This window comes from Elephas maximus, chromosome 20 (assembly GCF_024166365.1).
Source record: "Elephas maximus indicus isolate mEleMax1 chromosome 20, mEleMax1 primary haplotype, whole genome shotgun sequence".
In the NCBI taxonomy this organism is placed as follows: domain Eukaryota; kingdom Metazoa; phylum Chordata; class Mammalia; order Proboscidea; family Elephantidae; genus Elephas; species Elephas maximus.
The window spans coordinates 45,901,162-45,922,076 of record NC_064838.1 but is presented as its reverse complement, the minus strand read 5'-3'; the positions used below and the strand labels follow the sequence as shown (position 1 = coordinate 45,922,076).

Below are 20,915 nucleotides of genomic sequence, written 5' to 3'. Positions count from 1 at the left end.
TCTGTTTTTTTTATACATATGGTTTTGTGACATTGGTTACCAGCCACACAATGTGTCAACACTCTTCCCTTCTCAACTGCGGGTTCCTTGTTACCGGCTTTCCTGTCCCCTCCTGCCTTCTAGTCCTTGCCTGTGGGCTGGGGTGCCCGTTTTATGGGCCTCTCCAGTATTTGGCTGAAGGGTGAACCTCAGGAGTGACTTCAGTACTGAGGTAAAAGGGTATTTGGGGGCCATACTCTTGGGGTTTCTGCAGTCTCTGTCGGGCCAGTAAGTCTGGCCTATTTTTCTAAGTTAGAATTTTCTTCTACATTTTTCTCTACTCTGTCTGAGGCCCTCTATTGTGATCCCTGTCAGAGCAGTCAGTGGTGGCTGCTGGGCACCATCTAGTTGTACTGAACTCAGTCTGGTGGAGGCTGTAGTGGTTGTGGTCCATTAGTCCTTTGGACTAATCTTTTCTGCATTCTCCCTTGCTACTGATGGAGTGAGACCAGTGGAGTATCTTAGATGGCCACTTAAAAAAAATTTTAAGACCTCAGGGGCATCTTTCTCCCTGCATGGCCACCTGCATCAGGGAACCAAAGGTATTACCTTAATCTGCTCAGAATATACTGTATTAGGCTCAGGGGCACAGCAAGGCTGTAGCTTACTGCCTACTCTTTTCACTCCAGAGAGACCTGGCGCTCTTCCCTTCAGATAGGGAGAAGTATGGGGATTATAATTTTAGCTTCAGGATCTTGAGCATTTTTCCTAATACATCTTATCATTTTTAGTGAACGGTGATTTCTTTCTCTAAATTTAGGATTTGAAATTGTAGAGTCAGATCTGATAGGTAACTCCAGGCTCCTTGGATGATTCAGAAGTGCTCCTCACTCCCGCTCTCCCTGCCAGTGGCCAGGGCAGTAGGGAAGCTTCATAAATGTTAACGAGCTCTGCACCTCTGTCTCTCACAGTAGCTGTTATCAACAGAATTTGCTCTTTAATTCTGCAGGCAAAAGTCAGCGTACTGTTCTGTTGAGTGGAGACCAAGAACAATTCGATTGGTTTTCCTGTGGCAATAAATTGGCTCTGTAGTGCTATAATAAAAAAAAAATATATTATTTTTAGCCTCCAAAATAAGCAGCTAGGTATGACTCAGCAGAGCATAAAACTTTACGTTGGTTGACTTATATGAAACTTAAAAGTGTTGCTTTTCCAGTAATACACATAGCTTAACCGTGTATATGAGACAAAATGGGCACCAGCAGTCCAGGGACAAGGACAGGAAAGCTGGACAAATGGAAATGGGGAACCCAAGGTTGAGAAGGAGAGAATGTTGACACATCATGGAATTGGCAACCAATGTCACAAAACAATATGTGTATTAATTGTTTAATGAGAAACTAATTTGCTCTGTAAACTTTCCTCTAAAGCACAATTTAAGAAAAAGAGAGAAATGTCATTTTTCTATTTTCAGACTCATTATGTTCAGTGTCTTAGCGCCTGTTGCTGCATACAAGAAATAATAGTTGTTTATTTTAGGAAAAAGCAGATAAGGTTTTTGGATCTATATTACTTAGGAGATTTGCTGAGATTTATTCACTCTTGATGCCCTTCCTTGGGCAGCTGGGTTGTGTACCTCTGCTGCACGGGACACCAGAGCCTTGGTTTTCAACACCAGCAGCAGCCCCTGGGTCTGCTCCCTAATCACTGTAAAGGAGAGTGGCCGCTTGGTCACCCTTTTCTAACCATCAGGCCAGTTGGGCAGATGGCCCCTCACCCATCCGCATCCAGTGACCCAGTGCAGTTGATTGACACAGTGCACAGTAACCTTTTTCACCCAGTTTGTTTGGAGGATTCATCAGGAAGTTAAAATTGCCATTTCCTACCTACAAGCCAATGGTTGGACTAGAAGAGTTTAACTGGCTACTTTAAGGTCTATCATTTTAAAATTCACCTAGGAGATAATGAAAATACCTAATATTGGTTCAAAATGACATAGAAATTTACAAAAGTAAAAAAAAAAATTTTTTTTTTACAAAAGTAGCAACGAAAAATATCCCTACAGTAGTTGGTTACGTCTAGTTTTGTTCAATTTCCTAGTTTTAAAGTATCTCTTGGGCCAAAAAGTCATTGTTCTCATATTTAGTTCAAAGTTACTTATTCTCCTATTAAAATTTATTTGTCAATGTTTGGGTTAATTTGGACATTGCCTGTATGACCTGGTGTGAGACAAGTTGAGAAGCATCATCTTTGGTTGATCCAACCTCACTTGCATATTTCCTGGGAAGAGGTAAATTGCCATTTTGGATCCTGAGCATATGTGTGTGTCATCTGATAAACTCTTAGTGTTTCTCACATACTCATTTTGTTTAGATGGCCTATTAATCATTAGTAGTTAGCATTCCACAGCTTGTTTTTGTCCCTGGGATTAAGCTACCTTCAAGGGCAATAGGACAATTCACCAGTAAAGACCTGGGATATGGAGTTCATCTTCCTGAGATCATCCTACCATCAGAAGCATGCCTGCTGGACAGCAAAGCTTTCAGAGACAGCAGGCAACTACCCATTTTATGGAGAAGTAAATTTATATGTAAATTGTTTGGTTAAGCTATTACTATCTTTCTTTTTTGTCAGTGTGAATTGAAGGGGAAAATTTTCAAGTCTGTAACTTTTTTAAAATAATTATTGTTTAGCTTATAATTAAAGATACACTTGAGGCAAAAATGGGAAACTCACTTTTCATGTAAATGAAACCTCAAAGCTGTTTGGAATATGGAGACCAAGATAATTACAAAATCCATCATGCAGAAACACTGCAAATACCGAAAATTCAATGTTTAACCCGGTGATCCATTGCCCTTAGCTCATCACCAAGGGAAAAGTATTTAAGAACTAAACTCCTTTTTTTTTTTTTTCCTGTAGGTTATAACTAAAATACTCTGACCATTTAACATTGGGGAAACATGAAGACTAAAATATAAAAACTTAATTAAATAAAGTAATGTACTTCCATGCCAAGATTGCACGTGTATGAAAACTGCAAATTCCGGTTGATCATCCCGATATACTGGCAGATTAGCTCTTCTCTGAGTTTGTAATGTGCCTGCATGATTTACAGTATTTTCCGCTTTTTTATCCAGATATCTTAGGTGTTTGGCAAACAGACTGTATGTGCTAGTATCCCTTTTTAAATCATAAAAGCTCTGTATACAAACACAAAATAATTCAAACACTTCAGAAGGATTAAGAAATGAAATATAAACATCTTCCTCCCCTGTTCAGACCCACAGGGAAAAAAAAAGTATACTTTTATAAGTATATGTATATATGTATGAGTGTATACACATAATGGATATGTAAAGGTATGTATACATGCTCTTTGTTCATACAATGGGACCATGGTATAAACAGAGTTTTGCAACTTGCTTTTCCCCCCCTTTCACACTTATATTTTAGCCAGATTTCCACACCAACACACACAAATACAGCTGGCCTTGCTGACTGACCACTGTATTAACACACTGTAGCTCAGTTAGTTAGCCCCCCTTTTAGGGGACCTTTAAGCTCCCAGGTTGGTGATGGGTGGTGGTGGTGGTAGTGGTAGTTTTTCTCACAAACAGAACACTGAGAATCCTAGTAGATATATCTGTGTTTACTTCTACAAATACCATATGATAAATTCTTAGCAATAGGATTGCTAGGTTAAAAGTTGTGAATTTTTAATTTATGTATGTAAATTAACATGTATACGTTATATATAATTTATACATATTTTAAATATGTTTTTTTTAATTTTATGTATGTATGTGTGTGTTTATGTATATATGTAAATTCCCCTCCCCAAAAGGTAGAGGACCAGTTTTCATCTCACTGAGAGTGCCTGTTTCCCTGCAGCTTAGCTGACAGTGAGTTTTATGAAATGGTAACATTTTGTGGTTCTGATACATGAAACTTTGTGTGCCTTTGCTGTTTTGCATTTGTTTCATCATGAATGAGGTTTAGCATCATTTATGCATTAATTGGCCGTTTGTGTGTCATTTTCTATAAATTGAGTGTAATCTTTGCCCATTTTGTCTAATGAGTTGTTTATCCTTTTTTATTGATTTATAAAAGCTCTTTGTATATGAAGAAGCTCATCCCTTTGTCACAACAAATATACTTTACCATTTTCTCTTTTTACCTTTTATTTTTAATAGTATGTTTTGTAAAGGCACTTTGTATTTTGTAGTCAAATTTATTAGTCTCTTCCTTTATGACTTTGAATTTTATGTCTTGTTTAAAAAGGTCTTCCCCATTCCAGGATTATAAATATATTCATCCATATTTTCTTCTTGTAGTTTCATGGCTTTATTTTTTTACATTTAAATATTTTATTTATTCAGGAATATTTTCTGTAAGGTATAAGGGGGACATCTACATAGTTTGTGTGTATATATATATTTAATAATATTTTGTGTTTTTGGTGAAAGTTTACCCAGAAAATTAGGCTTCCATTTAACAACTTCTATACAATATTGTTCAGTGACACTGGTTACATTTTTCACAATGTGTGAACATTCTCATTATTTCCATTCTGGTTGCTCCATTTCCATTCATCTAGTCCTTCTCCTCCTTCCCTTTACCTTTTCATCTTTGCTTTAGAGTAAACGTTGCCTGTTTGGTGTCATATAGGTAATTTTGCTCAGTGGTGATAATTGTTTATCTTATGAGCCAATCGGTTATTTAGCTGAAAGGTGACCTCTGTAACCTTTGTAACCACACACATATTTTTTGGTTGTTGTTGATATTGTTGCAAAATTGTATATGCTATAGCATTTACCAAAAACATCCCTTATTCTTGTGTACTTCTTAGTGACATCGTTTACTTTGGTCAGGTTCTGCACACTTGCCCATATTTGGTTTTACCTTTCCTATCACCCCAAATAATAAATGTTTACTGTCTAGAGAGTAGTTCTTCTCCCTCTCCTTTCCAACCCTGGTAACCACCAATGAACATAGATTTCTGTATGTATACCTATTCTTGTCTTTTTATAAAAGTGAGATCATACAGTATTTGTGTTTTCTGTGATTGGCTAATTTCACTCAGCATAATGTCCTCCAGATTAATCCACACATTATAAAATGGTTCAAGAACTCATCTTTATTCTTTATAGTGACATAGTATTCCTTTGTATGTATGTACCACATTTTGTTTATCCATTCATCTGTTGATGAGCTCTTAGGTTGCTTCCATCTTTTTGCTATTGTGAATAGTGCTACAATGAACATAGGTGTGCATATGTCTGTTCGTGTCACTTCTGTTAAGTTTCTGCTGTATATATCTAGGAGTGGGATTGCTGGATGATACGTTAGTTCTATTTCTAGTTTTCTGAGGAAGTGCAGTATCATTTTCTGTAGTGGTTATACCATTTTACATCCCACCAGTGTTGTAGTGGTTCCAGTCTCTCCACATCCTGGCCAGCATTTGTTTTCTGATTTTTTGGTCAATGCTTAACACGAGTGAGGTGATATCTCATTGTAGCTTTAATTTGCATCTCTCTAATGGCTAATGGGACCCTAGTGGCACAGTGGTTAAGAGCTCAGGCTGCTAACCAATAGTTTGGCAGCTCAAATCCACCAGCCGCTCTCTGGAAACCCTATAGGGCAGTTCTACTCTGTCCTGTTGAGTTGCTATGAGTTGAAATCGACTTGATGGCAATGGGTGTAATGGTTGATGGAAGCCCTGTTGGTGCACTGGTTAAGTGCTTGGCTGCTAACCGGAAGGTCATCAGTTTGAACCCACCAACACCTAGTGGGAAAAAGATGGGCAGTCTCCTTCAGCCTCAGAAATCCTATGGGGGTAGTTCTACTCTGTCCTATAGGATCTATGAGTCGGAATCAACTAAATGACAATGAGTTAATGGCCAATGGTGGAAAACATCTTTTCTACGTAGTTGTATTTTAGTAAAAGATTTCGAACATCAACTATGATTAAGATTTTGGCCCATTGGTTCTGTCTTTTGTCTCATAATTATTAAATAATTGGGAGTGGCATCTGCATATGCTACGAAAAAATACTATCTTTTTGACTCAATTTGATGTGTTTCTAATAAAACTAAGCAAAATGGGATGAGATCGTAGTGATCCTCCTCTACCACAGAGATGAAGGTGAGTAGTGACTTCTAGGTGGGAGAGCTGTTCTGCATATTCCCCAAGAATTACACAGAATAGCCTTATTTTTATATTATGTGATCCTCCAGAGAAAGTAGCATTTTCAGGACTGGTTTTCCCTGTGGAAAGACAACTTTTCTCCATTGGTTCATCGCAGAGAAACAATCAGATTCAAGACATGTTGTTCCTTTGGAGTAATGAAGGAAATTTCATTTAGAGTTGAGATGTTGGTAGATAACAGATAACTTAGCTCGCTTATATTTTTTCGTTTCCGAGTCAAGGTCAAATGGCTTGCATTTTAGTTCGTCAGTGCTGGTCTTTAATATCTCATTTGCCTAAAATGCGTGGTAGATTTATAAACTGTAGAAGCTGCTGTTGCCTAGGTGTCAGCAGGGAAAGTAGCGTGGAGGTGTGCATTTACTGATAACAGCAAAAGGAAAGGAATGGCTGAGTGTTTGAGAAGCAAAAACAAAACAATGTTATGTAATTAATTTGATACCGTATGTGAGGCTCTTTGGCAAGAGACAGTGGCATTTCCATATGCAATCGAATTACCCCTGAACACCCATTCTTTTAACTGTGGTTAAGTTGGTTTCACTGGCTACCAGATGAATGACCATGGGCAAGTTAATAAGCCTCTGTTTATAAGCCAGACAAATGAGGGAATTGTAACACCTCCCAGGGCTGTTGAGGAGACTAATGGAGAGAATGCATGAAGAATTCTCACTCTTAGCACAGCTCTTGGCACATAGTAAATGCCCCCAAATTGTTTGCTTTTTCTGTTTATTGCATCGTTACTGGTGGTGGTATTATCTTTATTGCTCAGTAGTACACTAGGGTGTGGTGAAAAACCCATCATGGATATAGTCATGAAATACAATTCCCAGGTGACTTTAAAAGTGGGCCATATTGAAGACGAATAGTAAAGTCCCTGAGTTTGTTCTTTTTGCCACCCTGAAAAAGTCCGTTGATTTCGTGTAAGCTCAGAAGTAAAGACTATGCATCATTTTCGGAGCAGGAAAATAGTATGGATATTTAGGTAATATGGATATTCTCTCATAACTGTGCTACAGTAAAGTTTGCAGTTCCCATAATGATGTTTGGCTTTTGTGTTTTGTTTAATGCCTGCAAAATTATCCGGCCTACGGCTCCCAGAGGCCCTTTGCATACAGCATGTTCTGTAATCATATTACTGATCTAATAAACATCTATCTCTTATTGTAATAAACTCTCTTTGTGAACAGCCTCATTAATGTGCTAAAATAATGTACCCGGGGGTATTTCAGGAAATTTCATTGTAGCTCTAAAATTAGCTGCCCTAATGGCTCTATTGGTGTGAAAACTGCCACTTCAGCTCCAATGACTGAGTCTCCTGCAGTGCTTTTGCAGATCACCAAAGTCCACAGAGCAGAGCTCACAGTAAAGGCACTTTAGGGACAGCAGAGTCCTACAGCATAAAACTTCAGACATACAATCTCATTTTCGTTTTAATTCTGGATCAGTCTCTTCTCTGAATAAGTGAACCATTAGTTTATAAAGCTGAGCCCTTACCTTAATAGAATTTATGCTAAATGTCTAGATAATAAAGCCTTGACTATGTTTAACCACTTTTATATAGAGAATTTTCTTATTTTGGTTGTAGAGATTGCCTGGTTTGATAAGTTGCACTGTTGGAAAGTGGCTTTTTCAATTTTATTAGCCTTGCAATTTTATTGTAAAATATCCATTTTTTTTAATGGAAATAACCCTTTTTAGGCATAAATGCATTATCTCCTATTCTTTTCCCTTTGGGGTATATTCTCTACCTCAAGCCTGTATTATTTAGACATCACTCTTTATAAAGGGATTATCTTAGCATGAAAATGATTTCATATATTTTTCAATACCCTCAATGCAGTAAACAGTAATTGTAACAGACTTCTAAACCATATAATTCTGTGATACATTTTTGAATATTATAATCAAGAAGTAATACTTCTGAGTTTCTTTGTTCACTATTTGATGACCATACAACTCATGATGTCTGTTATTGAGGCTGTCGAAGGCAGCCTGAGCCCTTCCCTTCTTCTCCAGCCATTCTCACTGGTTGTACAGTCTTGCTTTTGACTCATGTCAGTCCGTCAAGGTCATTTACACAGGCTACCCAGCAAATTTTCTTTTTTTTAATTTTGAGGGGAGGGAAGGCAGATTTATTTCAGTTACTTGAATTACAAAAAAAGATTCTATAAGCGCATTATAACAATGTAAAGAATACCTAAGTGATTAAAACTAAAGTCTCCCCCACCACGGCACTACCCCAGTTTAACCATCATTTACAATTTGACATGTATCCTTGTCTCCGGTTTACTTTGCTTACAATCATATATACTTATATGTGTAATTTTTTTTTGGGGGGGGGCTTGCTTTTATTTCTAAAAATAGGACCTTAGTATACATATTTTGTAACTTTTCTTTTTACTTATTTCAATACATGGACATCTTTTTAAGTCTATTTATACATCGATCCTCTTCTTAATAGCTGCATAGTATTTTATATTATGAAAAAAACAAAGCAACAATTGCTTTATTTTTTTCATAACAATGTATTATTATTTATTTAACTCAAACATTTCTTGATTATTTCCAGTTATTTGCTATTATAAATGCCACGCAGTAAATATCTTTGTATGGTTCTAGACACTTCTGCATTTCCTTTGATTAGATAAACTCCCAGAAGTTGGTTAGATAAAAGGGTGCTTTTAAAATTTTAGTATTAATTTTGCTGTAACTTTCTAAAGGCTGTAACAGTTTCCATACCAACACTGCATCTTCTGAGTCTTATTAAAATATTTGCCTATTTGATAAGTAAAAATGATACCTCAGAATTATTTTGAACTCCATGGCTATAGAATTAGGAAACAAAACAAAACAAAACCCAAACCCGTTGCCGTCGAGTCTACTGCGATTCATCGTGACCCTGTAGAACAGAGTAGAACTGCCCACAGGGTTTCCAAGGAGTGCCTGGTGGATTTCAACTGCTGACCTTTTGGTTAGCAGCCATAGCACTTAACCACTACACCAAATACAGCCGCACAAATGCAAAATATATGTAACATTATGTCATTAAAATTTGAAAGACAGAAATTATTTTATTGTTGTTAGTTGCTATCAAGTCAGCTTTGACTCATGGCAACCTTATGTAAAAAAAAACAAAATGTTGCTCGTTCTTGTGCCATCTTTGTGATCGTTGGTACGCTTGAGTCCATCGTTGTGGCTATTGTTCCATCTCATTGAGGGTTTCCCTTGTTTTCGCTGAACCTGTACCAAACCTGTTCTTTTCTAGCGATTGGTCTTTCCTGATGATATGTCCAAAGTAAATGAGTTGAAGTTTTACCATTCCTGCTTCTAAGGAGCAGTCTGGTTGTATTGCTTCTAAGATTTATTTGTTGGTTCTTTTGGCAGTCCATGATATATTCAATATTCTTTGACAACACCGCGATTTGAATATATCAAGTCTTCTGTCTTACTTTATCATTGTCCAGTTTTCTTATACATATGAGGCTATTGAAAAGACCATGGCTTGGTCAGGCATACTTCAGTTATTGAAGTAATATCTTTCCTTTTTAAAAATATCAAACTGACGAATAACATAGAAGAAACTTTAAATATTCTTAAAATTTGATCATCTAATGATGCAGGTTCCTCAGCCTCTTTGTATAAATAAGAATCCATAAGGTGTAATTTGTCTTTACCGCAATACAGGTGGATGTTCAATCCAACAAAGAAATCAGAAATCCTAGAAGTGTTTATACCCCGTAGAAAAAGATACGAATATAAATATTACCACCAAAACAAAAATTGTTAGATAAGATAACCGATCAGAATTATTTATGTGTTAAAATTTAAATGTGGAGTTCACAGGACACAGTCTCTTTCTCTGTCTTCTTGGTGTCTCACAAGACTTCTTTATTAGAAATAACATTTTAAAGGACTATTTTATGACCCAGAATAGAATCTACTTTCCTGCTGCTTCAGGGAAAGAGGCAACATTTTTTTCTTTATTTTTTCGCCAAGATTTATTTCACGTGCAGCTAGAAGAGCTGCTTGTTTGAAGGGTAAATACTAAAATTCCATTAGTTACTACAAAAAAAAAAAATATATATATATATATAATATGAAGAAGCAAACAACAAGTGGGCTGTAGTGATGCGATATTTTATGTTTAGAAGATCTATGATTAAAATATTGCATGGCTACCTAGATTTTACATGTGAGTTCTAAATTTTCAAGGAATAGACAACTCCTATGCTATTAAAATGATTTGGAGTATAGAAAAAGATGGAATACTTCCGGGTTCATTTTTATAAAGCTATAATAAACCTAATGCCGTAACTTATTTTTAAAAATACAAAAACTGCAGGTGACTTTCACTTATAAGTATAGGTAAAAAGTTTTTTAAATATAATAACAAATCAAATCTAGCAATATATTAAAGGACTAGTATACCAAGTAGAGTGTGACCTAGGAATTCAAGAATAGTTGAAGCACTAGGAAATCATGATTCAGTATTTTAAGAAATTGAAGGAGAATAAAAACATGATAATAATAATTGATGCCAAAAAGTTCAATTAATCATTCTTCATTTTTTAAGACTTTATTTCAGATAGAATGAATTTTCCAAACATAGTGAAAGTTATTACCTAGAAATCAGTAGCAAGTGTTTTAAATAAACACTGAAAGCCTTTTCACTAAAATTGAAACAAGAGAAGTGCTTCTACTACCAGTGATACTCAACAGTGATGAAGGAGAAGAGGGCTTTAGATAGTGCTGTAAGATAGGAGAAATGATTGTTCCATTTAAAAATGATCATTATTTGTAGTTGATATGATTTTTATACCTAGAAAAAAGATTAAAATAAAAAATTCATTGGAAGTAAAAAGCAAATTCCAAGAAGTTGGTGATACATGATATAGTACACAGAAATCAAGGGTTTTTCTTTATTCTGATATAAATCTCCTTTCACAGTGACTAAAATCACCCTACCAAAAGACCAAGAATAAATGTAACAAGAAGATACAAATCATATGATGATAACTGTAGAAAACTTTGAAATATGTAAAATGTGACCTAAATGAATGGAAAGATATGCCCTGTGTCTTGTGGTAAGACATTAAAATATCCATTCTTCCTAAATATATGAATTTAAAGTAATTTTTATTAGAATCCTGTCTATACTTTTTTCATTCATTAAAATGATCCTAGAGAATAGGTACGTGAGATTTGCCAAGAAAGTCTTGAACAGAAATGCCTATTTTCACTGTTCTTTTTCACACATACATGTCCTGTCTCCTACAAAACCTCTTTTGATGGAAGAGTGTAGGAATTAAAGAATCTCCTAACACTGAAGAGAAAGGAAATGCCAATCAGTAGCAGATTAAGATTTCAGCATATTTCTGGAAGAGAGAAGGCAGGTATAGAAGCAGAGGAAGCCCAGCCAAGAATGCCTTTTGTGAGGGTGTCCCAGTGGCACTGGGAGTTGGTCTTCCCACTGGAATCCCATAACACCTCACCTCAGGGGAGAAGATGAAAGTGAGGGAATTTAAGGAGCAGCTCTGACATTTGATCCGTCTTGTGCTCTTCTTCAGTTTCTACCTGCCAAAGAGCAAGCAGCCTAGTACTTCTCTCTAAAGTCAGCGAAGCTCTCTAAGAAGAAATCTGACATTCTCCCAGGATAAAGCATTCCTGAATTTTTGAGGTGTGATGGTAGTAGAAGTGATGGTGCAGCTTCCATAAGACCAGCCATCCAAACTCCACACCACCAATGAAGTGTTGTGTCCTGCTCATTCCGTAATGGTCTCAGACAGTTCCTGCTTTCAATAGTATTGATACTCTGAGGACTCCCAAATTTGTATCTTCAGCCATGACCTGTCCCCTGAGCTCCAGACTCATAAATCTACTGCCTACATATAATCTCCATAATTGAGCAGCAGAATTATTATTACCTGACTTACCTTTTTTGCAGGTTCTACATCTTACTGTCCTCCTCTCTGACCTCGTCTTCTACCATTTTCCTCCATGCACATTCACTCCATTCATTCTTCCTCATTGCTGTGCTTCAAAAATGCCAAGCATATTGCTGCCACAGAGCCTTTGAACTTGCTGTTCTAACATTGGAACGCTCTTTCCCCCAATGTTCACATGGCTCCCGCCCTCACTTGTGCTGACTGTCTGTTCAAAGAGAACTTCCTCAGAGAAACCTTTTCTAACATCCCTATCTAGAATTATGCTTATCAGACCCAACACTGTATTATGTACCCATTTGTTTATTATCTGCCTCCCCCTGTAGAATATGAGCCTGAGAGGGCAAGGACTTGCCTCCTTTGTCTGCCCTATACCATCAGTATTTAGAACATGTCTGGCACATGGAGGGTCCTTTTGGTAGAGGCTTCAAGGTGTCCACCATTATCCATTCTCCCTATGAACACCCAAAATGAAAACTACAGTTTCCAATCTCCCTTCTCATTTGATTTGACCATGTGGCTGACAACGGTCAGGCCAATGAGAAGTGATGTGTGTCACTTCCAGGTTCACCTCTTAAAAAGACCCTGTGTTTGCTCATCTGTCTTTTTACCCCTTTCTGCTGCCTAGATGGGAGGAGCCTCCGTAGGCCCCAAAAACTAATAGGCATCTGGTTGTGCAGTCAGCCTCTTTACAACCTTGGAATTCTCCAGACTGGCTATCCTGGGGCCTCCTGGGATTGCTTTACACCAACCTGGTCACAGCTGCCATTCAACCCCATATCGTTCCCCTTGCGAATTATGAATCACATTGTTTCTTCCTGTTGTCTTTCAGTATCTTCATGTGGAATTTTCAAGCCAGTGTTTTGTAGTCCTGTCACTCCTGTGTTTCTGTTCTTCCAGGCATTTGGCATTCCTCATTCCTTTCTCAGGCTCTGTTTCCTAAAAATCTCACTGCCATTCCCTTTTCTCCTTTGCTCTCTCCTCCTGCCGCTGTTGTAAACCTCCGCGGCATCGGTGAGCATTTTTTATGTCATTCAGGAAATTTGATCATTTTTCCACTGTAAAATATTCAAAGGGTAGAATAATTGGGAGCAAATACCTTTGTTTTGGGAACGCAGCAGCTGAAAAATTAACTGCTTAGAAGTGAGGCTTTACATTACGTGAGGTAGCCAGGCAAATGGGAGGTGGGGGTTGGGTGCCTGGGAGAGCACATGCCCAGGCCCAGCTCTGCTCAGTGGTTGCCACGGAGTACTGAAGACCCGCGGTGGACACTTCTGATTTCACAGCAAGACTGGGAAATCCCAATTTTTATGTGAAATCTTCCCATTTTTAAATGTTTGAAACTGATATTAAATTTATTATTATTATTTTTTTTTCTTACAGTGCTTTAAGTGAAAGTTTACTTTCTGGAGCACTGGGGAATGACTTTGGTGGTGGGAGAGGCAAAGTACATTTAGGGGTGGGTACCTTTACATTGGGAGGCCGGGAAGGGCCTCTCTGAGGAGGTGGCATTTGAGCTGAGTTGTGATTGACCTGGAGCCAGCCTCGTGAAAACAGGTACTGAACATGCAGACAGAGGAAATGGTAGATGCAAATACCCCGAGGCAGAACCCAGCTTGTTGTGTCCCTGGAACTGAAAGAAGGCTGGGGTGCTTAGGGCAAAATGAGCAAAGGGTAGCGGGGAGTGCAAGGTGAGGCAGTGGGGAGAGGCCAGGGCCCGGCCACAGCAGGCACCTGGACTGTATTCTAAATGCAATGAGAAGTCATTGGAGGCTTTTAGACAAGGGAGTGATGTAATCTGATGAAAGTTTTAAAAAATATATCGCTGTGACTCCTATATGGAAAGTGGATCATAGGGGGCACAAGTGGAAGCATAGTGAAACATTTTGGTTACTTCTTGGGGCCTGTCTCAAACACATTTGCCTCATCCAGTGGAAATGGGCGCTGCCTGAGTGTTTAGATGGAGAGACAGAGCAGAAAGTGATCTGTGATCAGGCCAATGCTTTTCTATAAAACTTAGCATTTTCGTGTTCGATGTGGACAAATTTAACCATAAGAGGTTTCTGAAACTATGCTTCTTCAGTAGAATTTTTAAAATCTCCTTCTGTATTGATTGCTTATGATATTTTAAAGTGAGTCACGTCTTCCCATTCTTTAGTTATTGGCAAGGAAAGTGTGAATTACGTTATGAAAGTTAGGCTGGTGCACAAGTCCTGGAAGTCAAGACCAAGTTGACCTACCAGTGACTTTCAACTTGCTTTTGGATCTTTTTTCTTTTTTTTTACCTGGTATGGTGACCTGTGATATATAGACTTGCAACTAAATCAGAAATGGTGGTAGCTGGTTTTCTTCCCTCTAAACTCCCACATTTAAGAATATTATGTGCCTGAGGGTCAAAGGAGACAGAAAGAGTATCTTTACTTCTCAAGGGAAAGGGGGCAGTGTCGAGGCTGTGGGCAACCATGTTTCCTTGGGCGATGTCATCTGGAATTGCCACCATTCATCAGCTTAATGATATTTTCTGCTGCCTCTTCAGCTGAGTTTGGGCAGGAGTGATGTATTAAAATCAAGAGAAACAGGGATTGATGGCCTGATGTGAAATCTTGTTAAAGATATCCTAACAATTCAGAGGGACTTTTCTCTTCAAGGTGCTTTTAGATAGCATAAAAAGGGTAGAAAATATCCTATTTTTCTGTTTCTTTTTTGATTTGTATATTCTCTTCTCAGAAAATAAATGTTCCCATATAATTTTTGACAGATCACCATACCAGGCAGTATTTTGAAAACAGAATATAGAATGAGAAAGATTTTGAAATGCATTGTATCGTGCAAATTGGGTAAAGGGAAGTGAATACAGCTATGATTTTAAATTGTTTTAAAATAGTTTTGAAAATTCCAGTGGAAGTTTACTTTGAAATATTTCCAGGTTGTGTATATGTGTGCATTTACATACAATCTCTCCCACGAAGCATTTGAGGTGGCTAATAAGAATGTTTGCAATAAACTTTCTGGTACATAAGTCTGAAAGAACATTTTTTCCTGGGATTCCATTACAAGTACACTTTGTGATGAGGGTGGTGGCAGTAACATCTATGCTATTAAGCATTTTACAAACTAATCAGTGTTTTTTTATTTTTTTAACTTGTACTTCAGTGAAGGTTTACAGAACAACTTTCTCATTAAATAGTACATATATTGTTTTATGACATTGGTTACCAACCCCATGACATGTCATGACATGTCAGTACTCCCCCTGCTCGATTTTGGGTTACCTATTACCAGCTTTCCTGTTCCCTCCTACCTTCTAGTCCTTGCCCCTGGGCTGGTGTGCCCCTTTAGTCTCGTTTTGTTTTATGGTCCTGTCCAGTCTTTGGCTTTCAGGAGCAACTTCGTTACTGAGCTAAAAGGGTGTCCGGGGACCATAGTCTCGGGGTTTCTCCAGTTTCTGTCAGGCCAGTAAGTCTGGTCTTTTTTTTTTTTTTTTTTGAGTTAGAATTTTGTTCTACATTTTTCTCCAACTCTGTCTGGGACCCTCTATTGTGATCCCTGTTAGAGCAGTCAGTGGTGGTAGCTGGGCACCATCTCGTTTTACCGGACTGAGTCTAATGGAGGCCGTGGTAGTTGTGGTCCTTTAGTCCTTTGGACTAATCTTTCGCTTGTGTCTTTAGTTTTCTTCATTTTCCCTTGCTCCTGAAGGAGTGAGACCAATGGAGGATCTTGACGGTGGCTCACAGGTTTTTAAGACCCCAGGTGCTACTCACCGTAGTAGAATGTAGAAAATTTTCCTTATAAATTATGTTATGCCAGTTGAGCTAGATATTCCCTGAGACCGTGGTCCCCACAGCTGTCAGCCCAGTCATTTGGTCCCTAAGAGAGTTTGAATGTGTCTATGGAGCTTCCATGACCTTACCCTGAACAAGTTATGCTGGCTTCCCTAGTGTTGTGTACTTTCTTACCTTTCACCAAAGCTTCCGATTATCTATTGTCTATTTACTGTTTTCCCACCCTTACCCCTCCCCTCCCCTCCCCTCCCTCGTAACCATCAAAGATTGTTTCTTTTTGTGTGTAAACCTTTTCATGAGTTTTTGTAGTAGTAGTCTCGAACAATATTTGTCCTTTTGTGATTGACTTGTTTCACTTAGCATAATGCCCTCCAGATTCATCCATGTTGTAAGATGCTTTGCAGATTCATCATTAATCAGGGTCTTTTGAAGAACAGAAGTTTTGCATTTAGATGAAGTCCATTTTATCAATTTTTCCGTTGGTAAACCATGCTTTTGGTGTCATATCTAAGTAATCTTTCCCTAACCCAAGATCAAAAAGATGTTCTCCTATGTTATCTCTTAGAAGTTGTATTGTTTCCAGTTTTTTATTTGGATTTTTTTAAATCCATTTTGAGTTCATTTTGGCACATGGTATAAGGTACAGATTGACATTTATGTGTTTTGCATATTGTTGCAGCACCTTTGCTGAAAATGTATTCTCAACTACATTGCCACTGTGCCGTTGTCAGAACTCAGGTGACTTTATTTATGTGGGCCTATTTCTGGGCTCTGTGTTCTTTTTCATTGATGTGTCTAACTTTATGCCAATATCACACTGTTTTGATTAGCTTTATAAGTCTTGAAATCAGATATTGTTAGTCTTCTAGCTTTGTTCCTCTTTTCAGATTTGTTTTGGCTATTCTGTCTTTTGCATTTCCGTGTAAAACTTAGATCAGCTTGTCAATTTTTGTACCCCCTCCCCCCCCCCCAAAAAAAAATCTGCTGAGATTGTGATTGTGTTGACTCTATAGATTAATTTGGGTAGGATTGCCGTCTGAACAAGACTGAGTCTTCTGACTCATGATCAAGATACATCCCTCCATTTATTCAAGCCCTCTTTCATTGTTTTTTTTTTAATTTCAGTCAGTATATTGTATTAGTGTACAGGTCTTTCAATTTTTTCATATTTATTCCTAAGTATTTCATATTTTTTATGCTATTGCACGGGGTCTTGGTGGTGCAGTGGTTGAGAGCTACTGCAGCTAACCAAAAGGTTGGCAGTTCAAATCCACCAGCTGCTCCTCGGAAACCCTATGGGGCAGTTGGACTGTGTCCTGCAGGGCCGCTATGATTCGGAATCGACTCCACGGCAACGAATGTGTATATGGGTATGCTATTGTTTTTTTTGTGTGTGTTTTAATTTCAATTTCCAATTGTTTGTTGCTTCTATATAAAAATATTATTGATTTTGCATGTTGCTCTTGAATCCTACAACTTTGTTAAACTCACAGGTTCTAGTAGTTTGTTGGAAATTCCATTAGATTTTCTACATAAGAAGATCATGTCTTCTACAGATAGTTACTTCTTCCTTCCCAGTCTGGATGCCTTTTCTACTTCCTTTCCGTCTGTCTTTCCATCTTTCTTCCTGTCTTCCCTGTGTGTCTTTGTTTCTTTCCTCCTCCTTTCATCTGAGAGCAGAAGTCCCTGTCTGTCTTCCTGATCCAAGGGGGAAGCATTCGGTCTCCTAATGCCCTTTACCAGGTAGAGGAAATTTCTTTCTATTCCTCATTTTTTACTGAGGTTTTATTATCAATGGATGATGGATTTTGTCAAATACTTGTTCTATTGAGATGATCATATGGTTTTTCATTTTTAGTTATTAACATGGTGTATGACATTGATTGATTTTCAGATGTTAAACCTACCCTGCATTCCTTGGATATACCCCACTTAGTTTATGACTGCATTATTTTCTTTAGTATATTGTTGGTTTTAATTTGCTATAACTTTGTTTAGAATTTTTGCATCTATCCTTATGAGGGATATTGGCCTGTAGTTTACTTTTCTGGTGTCTGGTTTTGACCTCAGGGTGATGTTGGCATCAGAGAATGAGTCGGAAGTATTCCCTCCTCTTTAATTTCACTTTGTGTAGAATTAGTGTTAATTTTTTAAACAGCTTTATTGATAAATAATTCACATATGATAAATTTAACCATTTTAAAATGTGCAATTCAGTTGTGTTTAGTATATTGACAGTTGTACAATCATCATTATCTAATTCCAAAACATTTTCATCACCTCAAAAAGAAACTCCATACCATTATAGGTCACTCCCCATTTCCTCCTCTCTCCAACCCTGGGCAACCATTATTTTCTCTCTATATAGATTGGACTATTCTGGATATTTCACTTACATATTCTCATATAATATGTTACCTTTTGTACTGGCTTCTTTCACTTACTATAATGTTTTTGAAATTCATTTATTTTGTAGCATGTATTAGCACTGTATTCCTTGGTATTGCCAAATAATATTCCATTGCACTTCACATTTTTGTTTATCTAATTTAGTCATCAGTTGATGAACATTTCAGTTGTTTCTACTTTTTAACTATTACTAATTATGCTTCTGTGAACATTCAAGTTTTTGTGCAGATAAATGCTTTCTTTCTCTTGCGTATAGACCTAGGTTTAGAATTGCTGGGTCATATGGTGACTCTATGTTTAACCTTTTGAGGAACTGCCAGACTACTGTCCAAAGTTCTGAACCATTTACATTTTTACCAGCAGCACATTCTTTCTTCCCATTCAATTGTCTTAGCACCCTTGTCAAAGATAAATTGACCATAAATGTAGATATTGCTTCTGGGCTCTCAGTTTCATTCCACTGGTCTTTATTTCTGTCTTCATGCTAGTACCACATTGGTCACATTACTGTAGTTTTGTAGAAATTTTGAAATTGGGAAGTGTGAGTTTTCAACTTTGTTCTCGTTTTTCAGGATTGGTTTTTCTGGTCTTCATACTTTGCATTTCCATGTGAATTTTAGAATCATCTTGTCAGTTTCTGCAAAACAGCAAAAAAAAAAAAAAAAAAACCAGTTGCAATTTTGATAATAGATTGCTTTGAATCTGTACGTTAATTTGTGACATATTGCCATCTTAGCAGTGTTAAGTCTTCTGATCCACTAACATGGGAAGTCATTTATTTAAACTTTCTTTAATTATTTCAACCACATTTTGTAGTTTTTTGTGTACAAGTCTTGAACTTTTTCTATTAACTTTGTTCCTAAACATTTTATCCTTTCTGTTGCTATTTTAAGTGGAATTGTTTTCATAGTTTTATTTCTGGATTGTTTATTGCTGTTGTTATTAGGTGCCGTCGAGTCAGTTCCGACTCATAGCAACGCCATGTACAACAGAACAAAACACTATCCAGTCCTGTGCCATCCTCACAATTGTCATGCTTCAGCCCACTGTCGCAGCCACTGTGTCAACCCTGCTCATTGATGATCTTCCCCTTTTTCACTGACCTTCTACTCTATCAAGAATGATGTCTTCTCCAGGGACTGGTCCCTTGTGATAACACATCCAGTGTATGTCCAAGGTATGTTCCTTTCTCAGTTCTGACTCATAGTGACCCCCTGCAACAGAATAGAACTGCCCCGTAGGGTTTCCGAGGAGTGGCTGGTGGATTCAAACTTCTGAACTTCTGGTTAGCAGCCAAATGCTTAACCACTGTGCCACCAGGGCCCCTGTTTATTGATAGTGTGTAGAAATACAATTGAATTTTGGATATTGATCTTATGTTCTGAAACTTTGCTGAACTCATTTATTAGTTCTAATGTGGCACAGTGGTTAAGTACTCAAATGCTAATGGAAAGTTTGGCAGTTTGAACCCATTATTTGCTCTGCAGGAGAAAAGACCTGGTGGTCTGCTTCTCTAACAGTTAAAAAAAACAGTTACAGCCTGGGAAACCCCATGGGGCAATTCTAATCTGTCATATAGGGTTGCTGTGAGTCAGAATTGCCTCAACAGCTCATGACAAGAACAATAGTTCTTTAGTGGGTTCCTTAGAATTTTTTATATAGAAGGTTATGTCATCAGCAAATAGAGATAATTTTACTACTTCCTTTGCAACCTAGATGCTTCTTATTTATCTTTTTCTTGCCTAGTTACCCTCACTAGAGCCTTCAGTACAATGTTAAACAGAAGTGACAAGAACAGATATCCCTATCTTGTTCCTGATCTTAGGGGGAAAGATTCAGTCTTTTGCCATTAAGTATGATGTTAACTATAGTTTTTTTTGTAGATGCCCTTTTTCAGTTTGAGATAGTTCCCTTTTTTTCCTAGCTTATTAAGTGTTTTTATCATGAAAGGGTGTTGAATTTGCCAGATTTTTATGTCAGTGTTCACAAAGGATATTGGTCTAGTTTTGGTATTAAGGTAATACTGGATTCATAGAATGAGTTTGTACGTATTCTTTTTTTTTTTTTTTCTTCCAGTTTTCAGAGTTTGTGTAGAATTGGTGTTACTTCTTCCTTAGATATTTTGTAGAGCTCATCAGTAAAGCCATCTGGATCTGAAGTTTTCTTTGTAGGGAAGTTTCAACCACAGATTCGTTTTCTCTAATAGATTATGTGTTACCCAACATACCTATGTCTTCTTGAATGAGCTTTGGTCTGCTCTGTTTTCTCTGGTACTCTGTCCTGTGAACTCTAGCTGCCTTGGCCTTCTGGGACTTTTGACTCTTTCTCCTCAGTTTAGGGGATCTGCTGGTGTCTTCCTCAGGTGCCCTTCCTTGTGCTGAGGCCTGGAAACTCTGTCAAGCCTCTAATCTGGAACAATACTAGGGTTCACCTTGTTTGTATCCCATCTCTCAAGGGTCACTGCCCTTCGTTGCCTGATGTCTAGTGTCTTAAAAACCATTGTTTCACGTATCTTGTCTGCTAGGTTTTGTTGTTGTTGCTTTTGTTTCAGGCAATTGGGTATATCCTGTCTGTTAGTCTAAGAAAGATGGGAAGA

At 37.6% G+C, this 20,915-nt stretch overlaps 1 protein-coding gene across 9 annotated transcripts in view; it reads left to right on the top strand.

The window, feature by feature from the left end:
* ULK4 (unc-51 like kinase 4) overlaps positions 1-20,915 on the top strand; it is a 710,695-nt gene that overhangs the window by 524,994 nt on the left and 164,786 nt on the right. Inside the window, exon 35 of one of the 9 annotated variants that reach the window (XM_049862200.1) lies at positions 19,266-19,953. The exons of the other annotated variants lie outside the window; for them this stretch is intronic. Within the exon in view, the coding sequence (XP_049718157.1) occupies positions 19,266-19,421 (156 nt within the window). The 3' untranslated portion in view covers positions 19,422-19,953. Of the gene's footprint in view, positions 1-19,265; positions 19,954-20,915 lie in introns of those variants that run through there. 9 annotated transcript variants of the gene reach the window in all.